Source organism: Mirounga angustirostris, unplaced genomic scaffold (assembly GCF_029215605.1).
Source record: "Mirounga angustirostris isolate CCGP_5_RB_7025 unplaced genomic scaffold, mMirAng1.0.hap1 SCAF_8, whole genome shotgun sequence".
Lineage (NCBI taxonomy): Eukaryota > Metazoa > Chordata > Mammalia > Carnivora > Phocidae > Mirounga > Mirounga angustirostris.
The window spans coordinates 33,175,042-33,197,495 of record NW_026991716.1 but is presented as its reverse complement, the minus strand read 5'-3'; the positions used below and the strand labels follow the sequence as shown (position 1 = coordinate 33,197,495).

The following is a 22,454-nucleotide window of genomic DNA, read 5'->3' as shown; positions in this document are numbered from 1 at the left end:
ATGACGCCCCCACCCCAGCTGAGATACTACAGGGCCTTTTACCTACAAGGTGGAGTCCAAGCTCCTCCACACGGGCACCATGCCCCAGCAACCTACAGTCTGTGTGCAACCAGTGGGTGTGTGTAAGTAGACCCACACCTCCCACCCCTAGGAGGCCCCTGGGGTCTTGCCCCTGCCCCTTCCCTCTGTTCACCATGACTTGCAGCCCCATTACGCCCTCTGAGGCTCTCTGAACCTCCCTGCTGGCTCAGCCTCTGTGCTTCGCTCCACGGTTCTCCCCTGGGGCCCCCTTTGCTCTTCACTTGGTTGGGCCTGTGGATCCTTGGGGACTCCCTTTGGGTATGATTTCTCCTCCAGGAAGCCTTCTCTGCTTGCACACTCACTCCACCCGCAAAGTCTGAGGGAAATACCTCTCCTCAGTGCTCCCTCCCTGCCTCCCCCACCCCCCTGGCTATTATTACCTGTTTGTCATACTTCCCACCCCCTTAAAGACCATGAGGCCCGTAAGGGTGGGGGTGGCGTCTCACTCACTATTGTATTCCCAAAGCCAGCACAGCTCCTGGCCCCTGGGAGCCACTCGGTGGCTTGCTTGCACAGGAGGGCCGACCCCAGACCTGCCCTGGGGGCCTTAGGGCTCCTGGGGGTGTGAGGCCAGGAAGAGGAGAAGGCTGAGAATTCCAGCCTGGGAGCTGGGAAGTTCCTGGCCTGGCCCCCAGGGGGCAACGGTGCCCCACATGGACCATCAGGGTGCGGTCCCTGAGGGCTGGAGAGGCTCGCTGGTGGGGGTGGGGTTGTGTGCTGGGAGTGCTCGAAACCTCAGAATAAACAGGGCGTTTCTTCAGTGCCCACTTCACATGAGGATCTGAGAACAAAACATGGCTTTAATATTAAAACAGTTATAATTAGAGAGTGGAAATGTGGAATACAGGCTAATTTAAAGGTAACACAGAAGACTTCAAAGAAATGCGCTTATGGCCAGGTCTTTGGGCGACACCCAGACCCCCAGGAGTCCATGTTTGTTCTCCTCAGCTGGGAGGGCTACTAGGGAATAAAAGTTTGAGATGTATTCAGATCTCAAAGTTCCACACCCTCATGGGACAGATTGGGACACTGAGGCACCGTGCGGCATTGGAACTTTCCATGAAGGTGTCTGTGAACACCACATCATCTGTGTGGCCTTCGTGTCTGTGGGGGCTCTGAGATTGTTCTGGGCTTCTCTCCCTAGGTTCACAATTTCCACCTGCAGAGCTCGCCAGCCCTCCCCACGTGAACTTCCCACCTGGGACCCCAAATCCAGCTCTTCCTTCTGTGTCTACCTGGCCACCCCTGACCCCTTTCCCTCCTGCCCCCTCAGGCCCGCCCTGGGCCCGAGATCTGTAGTCACTTCTTGACAATGCTGTTTTGCTATAGCCCAGTACCTGTTCCAACAACCCCCAGGCCCTCATTACCTCTCCCCTTGCTGGACTCGTGGGGGTGGTAGTAGTGGTAGTAATAAGAATTAATAGCGGCTGACACGTAACGTAGTGTTCACTACATTCCAGACCACGTCCTAAACGCTTTCCTTGTATTGACCTATTGAATCCCCATACCTTTCTATAAGGTAGGTACTTTTTATTCCAATTTTATAGATGAGGAAACTGAGGCACAGGGAGGTCAAGTAATTTGCCTAGGGTCACACAGCCATTGGGTGGCAGAACTGGGCAGGTAGACATGCCCCTGATATCTCTCCTTCTCCCTCATGCTCATTTCTGTTGGGGCCCAGCATCCTAGAGCCCGCTGTGATCATGGCCCCCTCCCAGCCTAGAGGTCATCAGAGTTCCCTGCTGGCTGCTGGGTGATGTTCAGACATTTAACTTGGCACTCTAGGCTCTCTTCCAGCCAACCCAGTTTGCTCTTTCACCCTGTGGTTCTGCCGTCCAGTTCTGTAGCCGTCCCTCCTCCCCCAAACTATCTCCTCCAACTGGAATGCCCTCCCTCCAGCTCCCCATGCCCAAACCCTTCCTGCCCTCAGCACCTGCCTTCAGCGCCACCTGTCCTGGGGGGCCTTCGCTGATGCTCGGCCAGGAATGGTCCTTCCTTCCTCCAACTCCTTTCACGTTTCTGGCTCCCCTTTTTTGGTGCCTCTTGTCCTCTGTCTCCTGAGGACAAATCTTTCTCCAGCTGGAGTGAAGATTCTAGAAGAGAGGAACTGATGTCTCCCACTCGCACCCCATAAATATTTGTGAAGGAATGTGTTTGTATTTGTTACCAAGGTGACACCCAGGTAGGCAGCACTGACCTCGGGGCAGGAACCTGGTTTCTAATTTTGTCACTACGCAGAGCACCTCGTGACCTTGGGCAAATCACTTCTGTCCCTGGGCCTTAGTTTCCTGATCTCCAGGAATGGGTATCAACACTCGTTCAGACAGAAGAGGCCTCTGCTGAAGACAAACCTGGCCATCCCTGCGAGCAAAAGAACAGGGGGTGGGGGGAGGGAAGGGCCGTGAGTTCACCAGACACGTGGAGGGGACAGAGCGGGTGTGGAAATCAACCCGCTTGCTTCCTTTGATGGGGGATGAGGGCAAGGTCGGGCCTGACCTTCCCCTGTGGAAACAGAAGAGCCGTGAGGCTTCTGGCCAGTGCAGATGCAGCCCATGTGAAAGCCCCCTGGAGGGCTCACGGGGAAGGTACTCCCCCTCACTGGGCCCCCTGGCTTCTCAGTCTCCACGCTACCCACATCTTGGACTCGAAGATTCTTTGTGGGGGTGAGGGGTGCTGCTCAGGGCATGGCCTGATGTTCAGCAGCGTCCCTGGCCTCTGTCTTCTCCCCCAGTCATGACAACCAAAGTGTCTCCAAACATGGCTGAATATCGGAGTGGGGGGGCGGGCAGTTGAGACCACTGAGTTAAGCCCACCCACAAGTGATTTTTTAGCATCTGCTAAATAGGCCTGTGATATATTCTCCAATGACAGGTCTGGTTTGGAACGAAAGCTTTCACATGAGGAACAGTTAAGGAAATTCTAACTAGACTGTAGTTGGGGGAGGTGGAAAGGGGAGCCCCAAAGGCCCCAGGGCAGCCCTAGGGCTGGATCTCCAAGGAGGAGCAGGGAGGATGGGAATTAGTGGAGGGTGGAGGGGAAGGCATTCGGGGTGAGGGAAGCAGCCTGAGCCGACATACAAGGGCAGGCACAGACAGGGCCCCTTTGCGACATGGAGCCTCCTTTGGCTGCATTGGGTGGAGGGCGTGTTTGGGGGAGCAGTGGGGAAGAAGGTTAAATAAATATTATTCCTGGTATGTTTGGTCGTGGAACCAGGTCTAATCAGGAAGCCCACTTGCATAAATCTAAATGCCAGTCTCTCACAAAACCTCCCGGACCCTCCTCCCCTGGACCCCCAGTCTTCACACCCCACATTCTGCTTGCTAGGGCTGGAGCCATACCCACGGGTCGTTAGAAGCTCTAGGAGCCCACCCCTGACTGCTTAGAGATGCTTCTCACCTGGTACCTTTTTTCTCCTGCAGGTGGTAAACCCGAAAAAGAAAATGAAGAAAAAGAAATACGTGAATTCCGGCACCGTGAGTAGCCACGCCCCTCTCTGCAGCCAGGTATAAACATTCTGAGGCCTGAGCTAGGTCCGCCGCCAGGAGTCGTGTGTGTCTGTGTGGGCTCGTGCGGGGTGTGGGAACCAGACCTGGAGAGTTGGGGGTGGAGACGGGTGGGGCGGATGGAGCAACAGCCCCGGGGGGTGGGGGGTGGCCAGTGTAGACAGTAGACGGGAGACGGGCCACACCACAGGCGCTGTGATACAGAATGAGAAATCCCAGAGAGAAACTCCCGCGGGGACTTCCTGCAGAAAGGGAGAGGAAGAGGAATAGTGTGCATTGGGCCCTTAACTCTGGGGAACTCCCCACTGAGGTGCTTTTCACAGGTTGTTTCCTTGAGAGGCAGACATTATCATCCCCTCGTCATAAAAGAGGAAAACCAAGGCTGCCAGCAGGGAAGTGACTCACCCAAGGTCACAGAGCCAGAGAGGCACAACCAAGGTCACAGAGCTAGAGATGGCAGTCAGCACTACAGTTAAACTGAGAGCTGGCAGCCGGCGATGCCCCTGTTTGCCGCGATGATCCTAGGATTACACGAGCCCCGTGGCTTCTGGGGGGCTGATCTTCAGGACATTCATGCATTTATACAACAAACCTTTTCTGAGTGCTACCGTGTTCTAGGCATGAGGGATACAGCTGGGAACAAGACAGACCCAAATCTCTGCCTTCCTGGTACTTATATTTTAGTGGGGGAGACAGAAAACAGATATATGTGCATACATGTCCCTGTATTTGTCAGGTGGTTATGTTTGCTGTGGGAAAAAAAGTATAAGAAGGTAAAGGGTTAGGGAATGCCAGAGACAAAACTACTATTTTATATTAAGTAGGCAAGGAAAACCTCTTCTCCGAGAAGGTGATGTTTGAGCACAGATGCGAAGAAGGTAAGGGAGCAAGTATTGAGGATATTGGGGAAAGAGAATTCTAGCTGTAGGGATCAACATGTGCAAAGGCCCTGAGGTGGAGCCCACAGTGCATTTCTCGAACAAGCCAGCATCTTTGCCCTGCAAATATATTCAGCGTTGTACCCTTCCTGTCCCTCCCTACTGTAGAGGTCTGTAGCCCCGTCAGCTAATGCAGCCACACTTAGTCGTTAGATTTAAGCAAACTGCAACTCCAGACCTAGAAGAGGTCCTAGTCAGGGAGCTCTGGGATTCCTCTGAGGAAACTTATTTTCTCCATCTGTAAGATGGGGCTAATAAATCATCCCTACCCTGCTTACTGCACTGGCTGGCTGTGACAGAGAGCTCGAGAGGCCTTCCAGTAAACTGCAAAGTACTCTGCTCATTCAAAGGAGACGAATTTTAACAGCTTCCCAGTCAGGCTTGGAGTAATATTTGCTTCCTCCAAAGCCGCAGTGTCTCTCAGTGGGAATGTTGTCAGCATTTTGGACAGGATCATTCTTCATGTTCCGGGACTTTCCTGTGCATTGCGGGGTGCTTAGCACCCCTGGCCTCAGCCCTGGCTACCGTGGTGCCGCAGTCACTGGCAGACCCCCGAAACTTTCCCACTCGTTCCCCTGCCCCTAGGGGAGGCAGCACCTTGCCCAGCTGAGAAAGCTTGGATGTACAGCTAAAAAAAAAAAAGTTGGAAACAAGTGATCTCCTTCAGTATTCTTAGAGATAAGGAAACAGGCCCAGAGAGGGGACATGATTTGATGATTTGTCTCGGGTCAGTCTTCACCATAAGAAATCAGTCAGGGCCCAGGATGCTTTTTTTTTTTTTTTTTTTTTAGATTTATTTATTTGAGAGAGAGAGAGCTCTCTCACGTGAGCGGGATGGGCAGAGGGAGAGGGAGAGAGAGAGAGAGAATCTCAAACAGACTCCCCGCAGAGCGTGGAGCCTGACACGGGGCTTGATCTCATGACCCAGAGATCATGACCTGAGCTGAAATCAAGAGTCGGACACTTAACCGACTGCACCACCCAGGATGTTTATTAAAATGCATATACCCAGTCCAGTTCCCTGGGGTTTCATTTTAGGAGACCCAGGCTGGGGCCCAGGCAGCTGTGTTTAGTGCTTCTCATACCTTAATTACTATGTGCAGAATCTTCTGGGGATCTTGTTAAAATGCCAAGAATCTGCATGTCTGCATTTCTAACCAGCATCGGGGTGATGCTGCTGCTGCTGGTCCAGGGGCCACACTTTGAGCAGCAAGTGGCTGAATCCATATGGTCAGGCAAGTTAGGGAATTACTTCATCCCAAGGCCTTGAGGGGGGTGGTAGGTGGGGAGTGGGGTTCCAACCCCAACTGCAGGTTAGACTCATGTGAGGAGCTAAAAAAGGGTCCAAGGCCAGAGGCCTACCCCCAAAACTGATGTAACTGGTTTGGGGTCCTCACCCAGGCTGCAAGAGGTTTTCAGAGCTCCCCAGGGAGTCTGGCGGGCATCGGTCAGGGTAGAGGCCACTGCCATAGTCCACTCCTAGTGAAAGGAGGCTTTGTCCATCCAGGCGCCTAACACCCTATCCACAGCAGGTAGGGTCTCCAGGGCCCAGCACAGCACCCACAGACCCTCCTGTTATTTGGGCTGATGTCAAGCAGAGGCCCTCCCTGGCCTACCCAGAGAGTTGGTAAAGATAGCAGAGCCTGCACCAGTAGGGGGTTCCCCAAATTCTAGGGTAGAGTTCTCTGACACAGGAAGAAGATCCCCTGCCCCAACCTTGCCTCATTTAATTGGTTTTGGCAGCCGGGCTTTCACTTACTTGTCTCCGCAATCCTAAATCATTATTGTAATGAGCCGCCAGGTAGCTGCCTGTCTAGGCACAGTCAATGCCAAAGCCGTCACGGGGCAGAGGTCAAAAGGCGTCTGCTCTGGAGAGGGGGCCGCAGGTCGGTTACCTCCCGGGCAGGAACAGGCTACTTATGGGGGTCTTGGGTCTGAGAAGGTAGAGATCAAGAGACATCCGAGGGGTGAGTTGGGACAGCGAGGTTGAAGATCTAAGCGCAGACCAAAGGGGCATGTTTTAGGATGGATCGTTAGCGGGACAGGGAGCTTGTCAGCACTGGCGTGTTGGTAGGCCTGTGTCAGGAAGACCCCCTCGCCTTCCACACTCCATGCTGGTATCCACTTAGGGGAAACTTGTGCTCTGGGTTTGAGCCCCGGTGCTCCAGGAACAGCGACTGGGCCCTGCCGGGATGCAGGTGGGGATCAAGGTCAAAAAGGCAGGCTCTGGAGTCAGACCCGAGTTCGCTTCTCACTCGGCCAGGTCCCGGCAGTGTCCTTGGGCACATTGCATCACCTCTTTGAACCTCAGTTTCCTTGGCTAGAAAATGGGATAATAGCTGTGCTTCATAGGGTTGTGGGTACCGTATGCAGTGGAGTAGGCAAACCTGGCGGGTGCTGCGTTCCCCCTCACTTTCAGCAAACCATCTCCCCGCAGCTCTGAGCTCTGTACTGACCAAGCTCCCTCCTGTTTTCAAGGTCACGCTGCTTTCCTTTGCTGTGGAGTCCGAGTGCACATTTCTTGACTACATCAAAGGAGGGTGAGAAGAGATCCAGCCCAGTTTCTTTGGCTTCAGGGAGAGGGAAGGGGCCCCACATATGGGCATGAGAAGCTCTGGTCTCTTTGAGGCCCTGGACATAGCCTGTGAGCCCTGAGCAAACTCCTGTTTCTGGCCTTGGACAACTCACCCAAAGCCCTGCATGCCCCTGGATCCTGAGTGGCTACAGAGGGTCCTCCTGAGCCATGGAGGCCAGCCTGGGTCCTGTCAGGTCCCCTTGCAGGGATGGGACCCCGAGGTGGCACGGACTCCGTGACAAAGAGAACCAAGGGCCTAGGGAGACGGAAAGAGCTCTGGACTAGGAATGAGAGGCCTAGGCTCTAGGTGCTTCTTAGCCATGAATTTGCTGGATTACTTTGGGCAGGTCACTTTCCCTCCCTGAGCATCAGTTTCCTTCTCTATACACACAGAGGTTGGAGTGAATTCTAATGGCCCTTCCTTCTCTGAGCTTCTGATGCCTGGTCTGTCGGGGGGGGGACAGTGATTAACCTGCCCAATGGCATCAGGGACCTCTAAGGGGCAGGAGGCACTGGGGGATGAGCCATCAGATGGTCCCACAGCCAACAGGTGGTCAAATATGAGCTTAAGGAGCAGAAAGAACCAGAGGGGTTGGCATCCAGGCAAGGCAGGCAGGAGAACCTGCGGGCTCCAGCCAACAGCTCATGGAAAGAGAACCTGACTCCGAGGTGAGGTTAGTATGCTCCCTCCCAGAACAGGGGCCAGGTCAGGGTGTGGGGAGCCGAGAGCCCACAGGTGCAGGCAGGTGAGTGACTACACCTGTCTGGAAAGAAGACAGGCAGGGCAGGTGCCAAAGGCTCATCCCAGCCAAGTGGGCATTTGGCTGCCAGCTTCTCCAGGGCAGAGGGAAAAGTCAGGCCCTGGGAAGCCACACATACTCTCCCATGACACCACGCCCTGCTGCCTTGAGACTGGTTTCAAGGTTGCAAGCTCTCCTACCCGCTGAGCACACACCTCCCTGCAGTCGCCCGGAGGCCCCCGCTGCCTCTCTCTGCCCCTCCTCTGAGCCCACTCCAGACCCTGCCCCTGCTCCCTTCCCCCATCAAAACTGCCCTGTTCCCTAGCTCATGAAGCACCCTGCATTCACATTCTAGAGCACCTGCTAATTTTCAAACAATCCGCATCCTATTTATCCTTCCTCTTGGCACGGCGCCCCTCATTTACAGAACATAGTGGGCAGGGCGAGGATGATGATCTCCATTTTACAGAACTTGCTGGTGGCCGCACGCCCAGCCCGTGGCCGGCCTCCTCCGGGCCCTGCGTGCAGCATTTCTTCCGTAGTACTGAGTAATCCAGGCCCTGCCTGCCTCACAGCTCCCAGGTGGGCTGTGACGCAGGCAGGCGAGCCGGGTGGAAGGGCTGGGTGCTGTGATGTCTCACGGAGAAGGAGCCCTCAGAGGCGGGCCTTCTGCGCAGAGCTGGACCCGCAAGCACCGGGCAGGGTAGCCCGCTGGTGCCAGCCGTGGCCTCCCCCCGCCCCCCACACCTGCTTGTCCTCGCCAGAGACCTGAGTGAGGGAGCCGGCTCCAGGGAGTGAGAGCTCGCTCAGGCCTGCGTGTCCAGACAGGCAGCTGATGGAGGCCTTGGTCTTGGGATCCTCTCCTCCCTGGCTTCCCTCCCCTGCCCACCTGGCCCCGGAGAGTGCAGATGGCCACCTCGGCTCCAGCCCCAGGGCATAGATGGGGCTGGGTGCTCAGCAGCCGTTCTGCCTTGCTCTGCCCTGAGGCAGGAGGGGCGAGCCTACAGGGAGTAGCTGTCCCACAAAAGAACCTGCTTTCCAGCCCCTTCCTACCCCAAGTCATTTCAGAACCCAGAGCAGGGGGAGACCAGTTATGGAGTAAGGCTTGCCTCTTCCTTCACCCTGATTCGGAAGAGCCCGGCTGGTGGTGTCCCTCAGTTGTGGTCCCATAGGCCAGAACCACCGTCCCGATGGTGGCCCTGGGAGCAGAGCTCTTTCCCTATGGAGAAGACATGATCTCTCTATTCCCCAGTGAGAGATGACAACAAACAGCGGTTGAATAGGGTAGGTCAACCGCTGTAACAAATAATCCTGTGACCTCAAGGCTTAATACAAACAAAGGCTTATTTTTCATTCATGGGGTGGCAGGGATGGGTGGGGAGAAGCTCCACACAGTCAGTTAGGGACCCAGGCTCTTGCCATCTTGTTTCTCTGTCTCCCTCAGAGGTTGGAGTCCACTGGATGCTCTGCCCCCAGGCAGCAGACAAAGGGAAAGAGCGTGGGCCGGACCATCTCTGGCCAGCAGACCCTACCTTGGGTCTCCTGCTCACCATGTCCTTCACCCTTTCTAGGGGCAATGGTTCCATGAGTAGCAGCTCATCTGTGGTCAGGTGGAGAGAGGGCTGTGGCTGATCTTACATCATGCCAACTCAGAACCACCAGAACAGAGTGTCCCCACAGTGTGATCCCAGAACCCCCTCCTCAGAATCCATCTCTGGATGAGGGCAGGGAATGTCTATTGAAGAAGCAGATTCTGGGGCCCCATCTTAGACCGACTGAACTGGCATCCTTGGGAGTGGGGCCCTGGGATCTTCTTTTTAAACAAGCTCCCCCTAGTGACTCTCTGGTCACTGCAGAATGGGGACCACAAGACTAGACTTTATCGGGGGCTCCTGTCTTGTCAGCTTTGTTCTATCAGTATCTAGCACAGAATTAGAGCAGCAAACCCTCAGAATGCTTCAACCCTGGATCTGAATCCTCAAAACCAAACTTTCCATTATGGAAAAATTCTAAATACATGCAGAAGTAGAGAGAAGGTATAACGAACCCTCAAGCACCCTTCACCCAGATTTAACAGTTAACCAACTCCTGGCCAGTTTTGTTCCATGCACGCTCTCTTTCATCCAATTGTTTTGAAGCAAATCACAGACATCATATTTTATCCCCCTAATACTTAAGGATATAGCTCTAAAATAGCAGGACTTTCTCTTTGTAAAATATAACCACAATACTGTAATTACACCTAAACATCGAATAGTTCCTTGATACCAAATATCTAGTCAGTGTTCCAATTTCCCCAGTTGTCTTATAAAGTTGTTTAATTGGCTTATTTGAATCAGGAATCCAGGCAAGATCCATATATTGCGACTGGTCGATTTGTCCCTTAATTCTCTTTTCATCTGTTGAGTCCTCCAAAGCTCGTGAGGGCTTGCTAAAACAGAGTCCTGCTCCCCACCAAGGGATTCTGATGCACGAGATCTGTGGGGGGCCTGGACTTCTCACAGGTTCCCCCGGACTGGCTTTTGCTGGCTGCATCCCCCAGCTCTCATTGAACATGTTCCTCTGTCCCCTGTATTTCCTATAAACAACTGGGAGATAGCTCAGAAAGCTCAGTTGGATTCAGGTTCAAGTATTTGGCAAGACAGTATCATGGGTGATGTTTTGTTCTTCCTCAGAGATGCACAATATCTCTTTAGCTCTCTTCTTTTTTTTTTTTTTTTTTTTTAAAGATTTTATTTATTTGACAGAGAGAGACACAGCGAGAGAGGGAACACAAGCAGGGGGAGTGGGAGAGGGAGAAGCAGGCTTCCCTCTGAGCAGGGAGCCCGATGCGGGGCTCGATCCCAGGACCCTGGGATCATGACCTGAGCCGAAGGCAGACGCTTAACGACTGAGCCACCCAGGCGCCCCTGGCTCTCTTCTTTGTCAAATAAGCCTTAACCCTACCTCTGACACTGAATTTCAGCAAGAAACACAGTGAGACCCTACTCCACTGGACTCAGGTGGGCCTAGGGGCAGGGTTTGGGGAGGAAATAAGTAATTGTCACCATGTGCCCACACAGAACATAGTCCCTTCAGAGAGCTTTCACACTGCCTACCTCTTATGCTCACAACAATCCTTTGTGGGGAGGCTGTGGCTGGCATGACTATCCCTGTTTTCCAGAACTGGAAGAAGATGAGTGACTTTACTAAGGCCACGTGTCTGGCAAGCTGTGGGGCTGGGGTGAAGGCCAGATTTTTCCCTGTCCAGGTAACTCCCCTGGTGCTCTTCCTCTTCCAGGACCCAGATCAACTTCACAGTGGCCATCGATTTCACAGCCTCCAATGGTGAGTGGGGGGATGGGCAGAGGAGCTGAAGTGGGGCTGGGGGCTGGAAAAGGGAGGGCTTTTTAAAACTGTGGTAGTTGGCTCTAGCTAGGAACCAGCTCGCCCATATTCTCCAGCCTCATCTTCACTGAAAAGGAGGTACTTAGGCTTGGAGAGCCAAAGGGATAACCAAGATGGTGAAGGTATCCCCAGACTGGACCGTGGTCACTAACAAATCTGGGCTCTGGGCCCATGGAGAGAGCTGGAGAAAAAATGTTTCCTCACAGGATCAAATCTCACATCCTCTGCTCAGCCCAACCCCCAGGCTGGAGGGGAGCTCTTTGGTCCTCATTGAGGGCAGGAACCCCAGTTTCCAGCCTTGCCGGGGCTTCCCCAGCTCCGTTCCCATCACTGACCTTCTCCAGGGTGGGCTGCCTGAGTCACCACGAGCGACCAGTGCCCAATTTTACACTGTTAGAAAAGTCACCACCTCCCTTGGAGTCTAGACCCCCATTAGCGGTGCTCTGTGCTCTCTCCCATGCCTGTCAGAGCAGCCCCGGTTTGGGACTCCTCCGGTGGGCCCCAGCGTCGTAGAGTGGTAAGATTCAGAGCTGGGGCGAGAGTTGTAAGAATCCCACCTGCTTCATCCTCACAACAATCCCATGAGGTGGGACTGTTACCCCCACTCCACACACGAGAAACTGAGGCTGAGAGGTAAGGAGCTATGGAAGAGCGTACCGCTGGTAGCAGGTAGAGACAGGATCTTCTCGTTGGCAGTCTGTGACGTAATGCCCTTGATGATTCAATAAGTAAAACGTGGGCAATTGCCAGTCGTGACGAGGGCTACGGCGGGCGGGGGGCGGGGGGACACTTAAGCCAGCAAGAGGGATAGGGAGTATTGGGGGAGGCTGTGATTTTCAGGAGGCCACTCAGGGAAGACCACACCGGGAAGGGGACACTTGAGTAGAGGGAGCAAGCCACGTGTACCTCTGCGGTAAAGTGTCCCAGAGCAGAGGGATATGCCACTGCGGAGGCCCTGAGGTGGGGATGGCAAGGGGGCCAGGCCTGAGTGAGTGAGGGGAGGGAATGGCAAGAGGTAAGGAGGGAGGTCACTGGAAGCCAGACCCTGTGGGCCTGTACCTGCCGCTCCCCCCCCCCCCCCCCCCCCCCGCATAAGGACTGTGGGTCTGGTTCCGGGCAAAATGGGACCCTTTGGAGCAGAGAAGAGGCATGGCCTTAGCTGCCTGAGCTTTCACAGGCTCCTCTGGCCGGACTCCAGGCACAAGGGCGGAAGCCGGCTGATGGTCTGGGTTGCTGCTTTCCTGCAGACAAGGGGAGGGGGCTGCCACAGAGGAGGGGAGCAGGAGGTGAGCTGCTGCATGTATTTTGAAGGTTTAGCAACCAGGATATACTGAAGGATTGAAGGTGTGGCAAGAGAGAAAGAAAGGAATCAAGGATAAAGAAAATTAGGGTGCCCTCGGGTACCCCCTTCTGCATTCTGAGCCTGCGGTGCTTGGAGTGTGGAGACCAGCAAATGTTCCCGTGTCCCGTGTCGCAGGGAACCCGTCGCAGTCCACGTCCCTGCACTACATGAGCCCCTACCAGCTGAATGCCTATGCGCTGGCGCTGACTGCCGTCGGGGAGATCATCCAGCACTACGACAGTGACAAGATGTTTCCCGCCCTAGGCTTCGGGGCCAAGCTGCCCCCTGACGGAAGGGTGTCCCACGAGTTCCCGCTGGTAGGAGGTCCTGGGAGCGCGGGCTGAGGGCTGACCAGGCTCGGGGCGTGGTGACAAGCCCAGGGTCGGGGGCATTTCCTGTCCTCCCCGCCCTGGGACAGAAGGTGCAGCCTTTGAGGGCGGGGTGGGTAGGCTGCCTGCTGTGTTTGGGAGGGGGGAGCTTATATCAGGGCCTCCAGAAGCCCACTCCCCGCCTTGCTCACCAGCACCTCCCCTCCGTGTCTGATGTCACCCACAGTGGGCTCTGGCCTCCTTTTCCTGACAAGACCCAGGAGAGGTGGAGTGGAGACATGGTTGAACTACCCCTCCACCCCAAGGCCCCAGAAATAAGGGTAAAGGGGTGTGCACTGGGACTAGGCAACTGCAGGTCATCCCAGGAGCAGCCTGAGTTGGTGCTGAGACGGGGGCCCTGTGGAAATGCCACCTCCTCTCCCTCCCTCCCACAAGCTGGGGACACTCCGTCGTGCCAGGCACGATGCTGGGCACCGGACACAGGAGGACAGATCACCCGCTAGTCCTTCCAGAGCTGCTCCGCCCTGGCAGTCATTTGAGGCTGTGGTGGTTTGCTCAAGGTTCCCTGAGGGAAGCAGCCAGGCCTTTCCGGGGGCCTGTCCGAGCAGGTCCAGAGAGTGGGGCAAGGAGCGGGTTTGGGCCCTGCTCACCCAGAGCATGAGCTGCCCCGGGGACTCCCTCCCCTGCCCCTACCCCCGACCAGAGAAGAGTCGAGGAGATCCCAGGCCCGCTGGCCTTCCCCACACTGGCTGCCCCCTCCGCCCCCACAGAGCCCCCGGCTGCCCTCCCTCCGCCTCCTCCCTCCTTACTGGGCTCAGCCTCCCTATCCCCGGTGCCCCCAGAATGGCAACCAGGAGAACCCCTCCTGCTGTGGCATCGACGGCATCCTGGAAGCCTACCACCACAGCCTGCGCACTGTGCAGCTCTATGGCCCCACCAACTTCGCCCCTGTGGTCACCCATGTGGCCAGGTGAGTGCCGGGCGCTACACGCGCATCCCAGTGGCTCACAGTGTTCCCGTCCACGCCTGTCCTCTCGGGAAGGTGGCGGTGGGTGGGGGGGCGTCTCTTCCATTGACTCGCCTTTCAGGGAGCCCTGACCCTAAAGAGATACCCCTCCCCAAAGTGTTGTGGGGCGGGGAGGGGTGCAGAGCAGGCCAGACAGACTGCAGCCCCCGCCCCCTCCCCCAGGACTGCGGCCGCAGTGCAGGACGGCTCCCAGTACTCGGTGCTGCTCATCATCACGGACGGGGTCATCTCGGACATGGCGCAGACCAAGGAGGCTATCGTCAATGTGAGCTGGGGGTGGGGGGCATGCCTTCCCACTTCTTTAGGGAAGCCCTTGGGACGAGCCTTCCTGGACAGTTTAGGGGGTGTAGGGGTCCCACTGATGAGCTCTGTACCCACCCTGGGTGGTCTACTCCCTCCTGACGCTTATGGCCCCCTCATTAACCCATCTCTAGGACCGCTGCCCCAGACCCCAGCCCAGCCTGGCCAGGGCGAAGTAGGAGCCCAGAGTCGGGGAGGCCCAGGAACTTGGCTCCCCCTACTGGATGGTCTCCCTGTATAACGGGCTCCAGCCCCCGCTCGCACTTCTGGATGCCCACATAAAATGTGTCCCACTTGATGGAGGCCCAGAGACAGAGAGGGGTGGGGGTGTCTCAGAGAAGCCTACCTGTGACCCATTTCCCCCTTCTGACCCTCTCTTCCTCTCTGGGGCCCCATGGCTGTTTCCCTTGGTCCGTGCCCCTCCCCCTCTCCCCTTTCTTGTGTCTCTCTGTGTGTCTCCATCCTTCTGTCTTCCATTTCTTCTCTTTCTTCCGTTGACCCACCCCTTTCTGTCCCTACCCCTGATCTCCCAGGCTGCCAAACTCCCCATGTCCATCATCATCATCGGCGTGGGCCAGGCGGAGTTCGACGGTAAGTCCCCATCCCCCAGATGTTTCCCCAGAGGCCTCAGGCCCTTGGGAATGACCCTTCCCCAAAGAGTGAGAGCTCATGGGTGGGTGTGACCGTCTGGGTGAGCAGGCAGGGTGTAAGGGTGTGTTTGTTTGCACAGGGAAGGGTGTGTCAGGGTGTGCACCCATACCCATATCCCAAGGCTGTGGGGAGGAGGCCCGCCCCTCCTCCCTCCTCCAACCCTGGTTGCCTGCGGAGGGTGGGGAGCTGGAGCACTGGGCTAGAAGTCAGAGACTCACCATGTTGGGCTCCTCCTGTCTCCTGCCCTCAGTTTCCTCATCTCTAACGTGGGGGTCTGGTCTGACGGTCTCTGTCCTGGATTGGCCTGGGATTAGAGGACAAGTCCACTGTCCTGCCAGGCCCAGGTGCCCACCATTAATTCAGCCCACCCCCAATGCCTCTCCTCACACAGCCATGGTGGAGCTGGATGGTGATGACGTGCGGATCTCCTCACGGGGGAAGCTGGCAGAGCGGGACATTGTCCAGGTGAAGCCCAAATCCTGCCTGCCCCAAGGAAAATGCCAGAGCCCCTCTAGCCAGGCTGACCTCATACCCGCTTTTAGAGACTTCTCTGGAAAGGGGCCTTGGAGGGAGCCCCAGAGTGCCCTGGCCACCAAAGAAGGGAACAGGAATCAGTCCTTGGGTAACACTTCTCCCCCCGGTTGAACCCCTCCCTACCATGTGTGAGACTTTCCCCGCCAATGTTGTTGCCCTGACCAGAATGCTCTGCCAAGATCTCCCTGAGCCGCCAAGCCTCCATGGTCTCCTGCAGAGCACTTATACCCCAATACTTGCACTTTCCAGTGTCTTCTGCAGGGCTGCCTTCCCAGAGAGACGGCAAACCCCCTGGAGGTGGAGGAGGTGTCTTTATGGCCGTAACCCTCTCCAGGAACGGGCATTGCCTGGTTCATTGGATCTGTGTCTTAACATCTTATGTAGGATGGCACATGTAGTGAGCTGACAGGTGTTGGTCCTCAGGGCGTCCCTGCCCAGTCAAGTCTCAATGCACCTTAGTAAGCACTCCTGTCTCTGAACCTCCTGCAGTGTTCAGGAGATTGGGAATAAAGACTGGCATCCCACAGAACCCCTGGGTTAAAACAATGGCAGTGGGGGAGGGGTCATTCCAAGGTTGGAGACCAAAGTTAGGAGGCTAGACCCCAGAGCAGGGGCAGTCTGGGAGGGGGGACCCATGTATGGAAAGGCCGGAGGGAGGAGTGAGCTGAGGCACTCAAGGGGTTGGGAGGGTCACCCCCTGGGAGGAAGCCAGAGAGGCCCGACTTTAGGTTTTGGCCCAGAGACGGAGGAGGAGAAGCAGAGCAAAGGAGACAGAGAGGTTGGGGGAGATGGGAAGGCCGGTTTCCCAAAAGCCAGGGGGTTCATCCAGCATTTTCCTAGCGCTGGCTGAGTCCCTGTGCTTGGTGCCAAGACTTCAGAGCTTTAGAGCTCCTGTTCAGGGGTGCATCCTGGCATGGGATAGGTGATCTGTAAGTATCTGTTGAGCCAATGAGAGAACAGCCTCTCAGTATTCACCAGCAGGCGGAGGGGCTGAGTGGAGAGGGCAGAGGCTGGGGAGGCGTGGGACAGGGGCTGGAGACTGGGGGGAGCTGGGGTCCAGCTAGAGACTCGGCCTGACCGTGCCTTTCCTTTGGCCAGTTTGTGCCCTTCAGGGACTACGTGGACCGCACGGGCAACCACGTGCTGAGCATGGCACGCCTAGCCCGCGATGTGCTAGCCGAGATCCCTGACCAGCTTGTGTCCTACATGAAGGCACAGGGCATCCGCCCGCGCCCCCCGCCTGCGGCCCCGGAGCCCTCACCCCCACGGTCCCCAGCCCGCACCCCCCCTGCCTCCCCCCTGCACACACACATCTGAGCACTCTTCCTGAAGGCCCCTGGCCTGTGGCGGGCGGCTCCCTGGGTGGGGCAGTGGAAGCACAGCTGGGGTCCCCAGCCCCCCTTAAAATATGCCATGCCTAGCCTTTGTGTGTGCCTTTTGTGTGTGCCTGGGAGGCCAGCGGGGGACAGGGCCTCTGAAGACTCCTCTCTCATTTCCTGGCCTCAGGGCCCAAACCCGGGGAATTGGAGGGTATGGGTGGTGGAGATGAGGTTCCGGGCCCCTGCCCTTTTCATGTCCCCCTGACACCTGGTTCTAGCCCAGCCAGGAAGGGGTTAATGGTCAGGAGGATTGGGGTCCCCCTCAGCCCACCTGGGCAATCCCATCTGCTCCTCTGTGGCCCTGAAGCCTGAGCTGGGCCTCTCTCCTCCAGGGCCCTAGGCCCTCCCCTCCTCCTGTGCAGTCTACTCCTACACCTGGACCCTGGCCCTCCTCCCTCCCAGTATCTCCCCCATCCCTATTTCCAGTGAACCCTGTGAGGCTGATGGGTCTGCAGGGATGCCCGAACATGTGGCCCCTCCCAGGACACTTGCATGCCACGGGTGCCCAGTGGACCCATGAAGGGGAGGCTGTGTGGGGAGGCCATAGGCCACATAATGGGCTAGGAATGGGGGCTTTTCAGGCACAGAGTCCTTTCTGGTGCCTCTCAGGCCCAGAATGACACTGGTTTTAGATACACAGATCCACAGGCCTCTCCCTGGTGTGGGCCCACAGGCACCTTACACTTGACTCCTGGCTCCAGGCATCCCCTTCTCCTGCGGCCCAGGGCCCTTGGAGCCCAGTCCTCTGCTGCCCCCCTGGAGGCCTTGGAAGGAATAGTCCAGCCCCAGCACTCCCACACTGCCCCTCTCTCCCACAGGGATAGGAGATAGGAGTCCTGAGTTCAAGCCCTGCATACAGCCCCCGCCTGTGGGAACCCAAGGAAGGCCCTTCTGCCTTCTGGGACTCAGAAGTAGGGCAAGAGGGTTGACCAGATGGTCCCAGGTTGACCTTCAGCTCTGGTATCCTGAGAGTCCATTCATGCCATGCCCAGCTTCCCCCATCCCACTCCTCAGCAGTGTGACCCCTTACTCCAGGCCGTCTTGGCTCTTAAGGTCACCCTGTTCCATCCTGTCACCTCAAGTCCACCCTAGTCCTTCAGCCTTGGGCTCTGATGTCTGAGCCCGAGCCCCTGCCTCTGCTGTGGGGAAGGTGAGAAGGGTGATCTCACCCCCGGGCCCACCGAGCTGCCCAGCCTTTACCCACATGGGGAGCAAGTCGTGCATGTCAGCCCCTCCCGCAGCATGGGGCTCCTCAGCCCACTCCACATCCCATGTCTGGGTGGACACCAGGCCCCCTCCCTGTCCGCTGCCCCACACCACTTCCCTTCCTGTCATGCATGATGGTGGTGTTTCTACGCTGTCTGGTCCTGTGCCCGTCTCTGAGGCAGTCTCTTTGTGGAATTTGCCTTAAACTGAAGTAAACTTGGTTCTTTTAGTAAAGTTCCTTGTTTTCCTTTCTCCTGTGGAAAATAGCAAATGTATTGCTATTTGACAGGCTCCGGGTTCTCCTCACTCTCTCTCCCATTCTTTTGTTCGATAAGGATTTCCTGAGCAACTACGATGTACCAGGGCCTGTGCTGGTGACTCGGGATGCAGCAATGAACAAAACGCAGGCCCTGTCCCCACACAGAGCTTACAACAGACACACAAATAAGACAGGGGAAAACCCAGTAAGCACACAAACAAATAGGGATAACCTAATTTCAGGTGGTGGTAAGAGTTACAAAGACAAATAACAGAGAAGAAGGGGCTGGAGAGGGATAGGGTGGTATTTTAGATGAGGTGGTCACGGAGGGCCTCTTTGAGGAGGCGAAGGTTGAGATGAGCCCTAAGGAAATGAGAGAAGGAGGCGTGCTGGTATCCAGGGCAGGAGGGCTCCAAGTAGAAGGAACAGTGAGTGCAAAGGCCCTGAGGTAGGAGCATACTTCATGTCAAGGACAGCAGGGAGGCTTGTGCTGTTGGAGCTGTGTTAAGAGGGGCGGGGTGGGGGGATAATTCAGGAGATGAGATTAGGGAGGTGAAGAATCCAGAATGCGTAGAGCCCTGTAGGCCATGGTAAGGGCTTCAGCGTTACTCCGAGTGAAACAGAGCCAGCTAGGAGGTGAGAGAGGTAAGTAACATGATCAGATTATTCTCGAAAACAAGTGGGTCACTTTATTGCATTTGATCACTCATTGACTCATCGCTCCACAAGTATTTACCGAGCACCAGTGCCAGGCCCTGCTCAGGTTTGAAGGCACTGATTCACACACGCTTGCACCCTCTGAGAGTGACCCCTACTTTGGAGCAGTGAGCAAGGAAATCCTACCACCCTGGGCTACCGATGCCAAGCCCGTGGGAGGGGCCAGGGTCTGTGGGCACCAAAGGGGCGCTCCTGGCACAGCCTGGATGACTCACAGGCCATGCGCCCGGGATGAGTTCCTGCTCCTGTTCGATGGGACCGTTCCTCTTTCCTTGCAGGATTAGCGTGTGGCCACACTGCGGGGCCTCGAGATATGCCCACATGAAGTGTGTGATGTGCACAGACAGGAGGCACTTGAGCACAATAAACACCACCTCTCTCCTCCTGGTCCCTCTTCATATATAAGTCACTGTGACCATCAGAGCCCAGGATCACAGGGAAAGGGGACTTCTCCCTCCTCTGGGCAAGCTCACGGTCAGATTAGCCCTCCAGCCAGCCATTCCCAATCTGCACATCACAAGAAATTTGGTACTAATTATACCAAAGTTTGGGACTTATTTACTTCTTATGATTTTATAGTAAATTAGAGCTGATTCATGGCTGTCCCTATAATTAGATACCCCTCTGACTTGCATTCCGATACGCTTTGAGTGAGAACTGGGTGGGGTCATAGCTTGGGAAGAGGAAAGTTCCCAGAACCAGTAACCCATTTTGCCTCCCCTTGGGCACCTGTGGGAAAGCGTCGAGAGGAGATGCCCACCTGGCAGGAGAATCAAGTCTCAGAGCCGCTGCTGAGTGCATCTTTATTGTGCTTGACGCTGTGGCTTCTCTCCTGGCTTATTTCTCAAGGTGTGTTCCACAGAACACTGGTTCTCTTGCATGGATTTTGGGAGCCTGTCTCAGAGAACCCCAATGGCCTTTAGGGTATTCAAGGCTCTGATAAGTCCTGCAGCAAAGAGACTGGTTTAACTTGGTTCAACCCATTGTTTCCAAAGATTTTTGACCGTGGGGACAGTGTGTGTGTGTGTGTGTGTGTGCGCGCGTTTAGCTGTAACACTGTTACCAAGCAGAACATGTTGTCTTGGGACTTTAAGACAATCTCCCTGGTTCCCAGGCTAACACAGATTCTGAGGCCTGCTCCCAGGAGGCCAGAGGGAGGGCCTGGAGTTTGGGAACTTCTCAGAGGAGATGGGGTAGGAGAGGTGGAGACCTTCGGTTGCTCTGGAAAGAAGGAAGGGGCGTGCCACACTGGGAAGAGTAACCACAGAGAAGAAAGGAGGGCGTTCAGAAATTCACAGCTCCAAGGTTGACTTTGTATTCCCTTGTTGGGCTGAGAGGTATGTGTGTGACTGAGCTAGGGGAGGGCAGGCAAAGAAGGGAGAAGTCCCTGAAAGGCTCTCCTGGCCTCTGGGCCCCCACCCCAGCTGCAGCGGTCTCCTCCCCTCACCCCCATTCGCTCCCCAGGCCTTCGGGATTAAGGACCTGGGCTGTCATTCTCTGGGTCATTCCTCTACACACTTCTCTGCCTTTGGAATCCCTTTACCGACCTCTTGTGTCCTCACCTCAAATGTTCCTGAATTAATAAAAATAAAATGATGATAATAGTAAGAGTAATGACCAACACTCAAATGCACTTACGAAGCAGCAGGCATTCTTCTAAACACATTATATGTGTTACGTTTATCTTTATAACAACCCTATGAAGAAGGTGTGATCATTATCCCATTTTCCAGATGAGAGAAGAGTCATAGACAGGTGAAGGGACTTGTTCAAGGTCATACAACTAGGAAGTGGTAGAATCTATAAGGATCTGAGTCCCAAGGTGGAATGGGAGCATCAATCTAGTTGCCATTTTAGTTGCTGTGTCCCCTTGGCTGGGCCACCTGCCCTCTCTGGATCTCAGTCTCCCCACTGGTAAAATGGAGGGGACAGGCTGTAGCGTCCCTAAGGGTCTTCCCACCTCTCTTGACTCTCAGCCCTCTCTCCCATCAGCCTATCTTCTCAGATCCCCGCCAGACCCCGCAGGCCTCCTGGGGCCCTTTCCTGGAGGGGCTGGATGCCCCGGCCACACCCGCAGTGTGCCTGGCTGCCACTGGCCTTCGGAAGAGATCCCTGAGCCCCGCCTGGAAGTGGCGGGAGAGGTAGAAGCAGAGGTTGGGGCTGATGGCACAATTGGAGTAGGACAGGATGGTACAGAGGCTGGATGCCACGAAAGCCACCAGCATGGCAGGGAGGCCACCCACGGCTGCCACATAGCCCAGCATGGAGCAGGGCCCCCACATCAGCACAAAGACCACCAGCACCACAAGGATGAGCCCTGTGTTCTCCTGGTGCTCCTGGATGCTCTCCCCTCTGGGGCCACGAGGCTGTGTCCACATGAGCCAGCCCACGTGGCTGAAAGAGCAGCCCAGCCGGCACATACAAGGCAGGAAGGCCAGGCTCCCAGCAGGGGTAAGTAGCAGGAGGTCTGGGCAGGGCTCGGACGCAGGCCCCGATTCCAGCTGCCCCTTCCTGCACCACCACACTTTGGAACAGCCAGGTGGGCAACGACACGGCGAGGCCCAGGACCCACATGGCCCCACAGAGCAGCAGGCAGGCGCCCCGGCCAGCCGGGAGGGCCACATCAGCCGGGCCACCGCCACGTGGCGCAGAAAAGCCATGGCCACCATGCTGTAGAAGGTGCAGAACAGGGCGCCTGGGTGGCTCAGATGGTTAAGCGTCTGCCTTCGGCTCAGGTCATGATCCCAGGGTCCTGGGATCGAGTCCCACATCGGGCTCCCTGCTCCTTGGGAGCCTGCTTCTCCCTCTGCCTCTCTCTCTCTCTCTCTGTCTCTGTCTCTCATGAATAAATAAATAAAATCTTAAAAAAAAAAAAAAAAAGAAGGTGCAGAACGTGGTGGCGCTGTTGGTGGCCCGGCTGGTGATGCAGATGACAGGGCCCAGCCACCAGTCGGGCCGCAGGAAGCTCAGCGGCAGCACGGGTACCACGCAGGCCAGGAAGAGCAGGTCGGACAGCGCGATGTTCACCATGAGGCTGGTGGTCAGGGCGCGGAGTGGCCGGGAGGCGCCTGAGCTCGGGGCCGCCAGCAGCAGCATCAGCCCGTTGGCCCGCAGCCCCGCCAGCAGGATGAGGCCGCAGAGCCGGCGAAGAGCCGTCGGGGCAGTTGCTCGGGCGCGGCTGTGAGCCCGGCGGCGGTGAACGTGGCCTTGGGCTCCGCCCCCGCTCCATGCTCCCGCTCCGGACACACAAGGACAGTGTGGAAACCAGCCCGAGGCCACCTTCCTCTTTCCCTGGAGGGCCCCCCTCCTTTCACAGCCCCCTGCATCCAGTGGGGGCCCTTGCTGGGAGTCAGTCATGTGAGACCTCACAACAACCCGACAGGACGGCCTCGGTCAGCGCCCCAGGTTCGAATCCAGACTAGGCTACTTAGGAGCTCCGTGACTTTGGGAAAGTTACCCAGTTTCCCCACCTCAGTTTCCTCAACT

The 22,454-nt window shown here is 56.3% G+C and overlaps 2 protein-coding genes across 4 annotated transcripts in view; one reads left to right on the top strand and one right to left on the bottom strand.

Annotated features, from left to right (window-relative positions):
• CPNE5 (copine 5) overlaps positions 1-19,006 on the top strand; it is a 91,820-nt gene extending 72,814 nt beyond the window's left edge. For all 3 annotated transcript variants that reach the window (XM_064597538.1, XM_064597540.1, XM_064597539.1), the window contains 9 exons: positions 3,501-3,554; positions 7,001-7,062; positions 11,118-11,164; positions 12,702-12,883; positions 13,738-13,865; positions 14,085-14,187; positions 14,756-14,813; positions 15,265-15,338; positions 16,506-19,006. In XM_064597538.1, coding sequence (XP_064453608.1) covers positions 3,501-3,554; positions 7,001-7,062; positions 11,118-11,164; positions 12,702-12,883; positions 13,738-13,865; positions 14,085-14,187; positions 14,756-14,813; positions 15,265-15,338; positions 16,506-16,724 — 927 coding nt within the window. In that variant the 3' untranslated portion in view covers positions 16,725-19,006. The remainder of the gene's footprint in view (positions 1-3,500; positions 3,555-7,000; positions 7,063-11,117; positions 11,165-12,701; positions 12,884-13,737; positions 13,866-14,084; positions 14,188-14,755; positions 14,814-15,264; positions 15,339-16,505) is intronic.
• A 1,950-nt stretch (positions 19,007-20,956) lies between these two features.
• LOC123837276 (succinate receptor 1-like) lies at positions 20,957-22,437 on the bottom strand. The gene is given in 5 exon segments (XM_045866154.2): positions 20,957-21,463; positions 21,465-21,595; positions 21,598-21,671; positions 21,862-22,108; positions 22,111-22,437. Coding segments are annotated over 5 exon segments (1,143 nt in total). The 5' UTR covers positions 22,295-22,437.
• Positions 22,438-22,454: the final 17 nt, after the last annotated feature.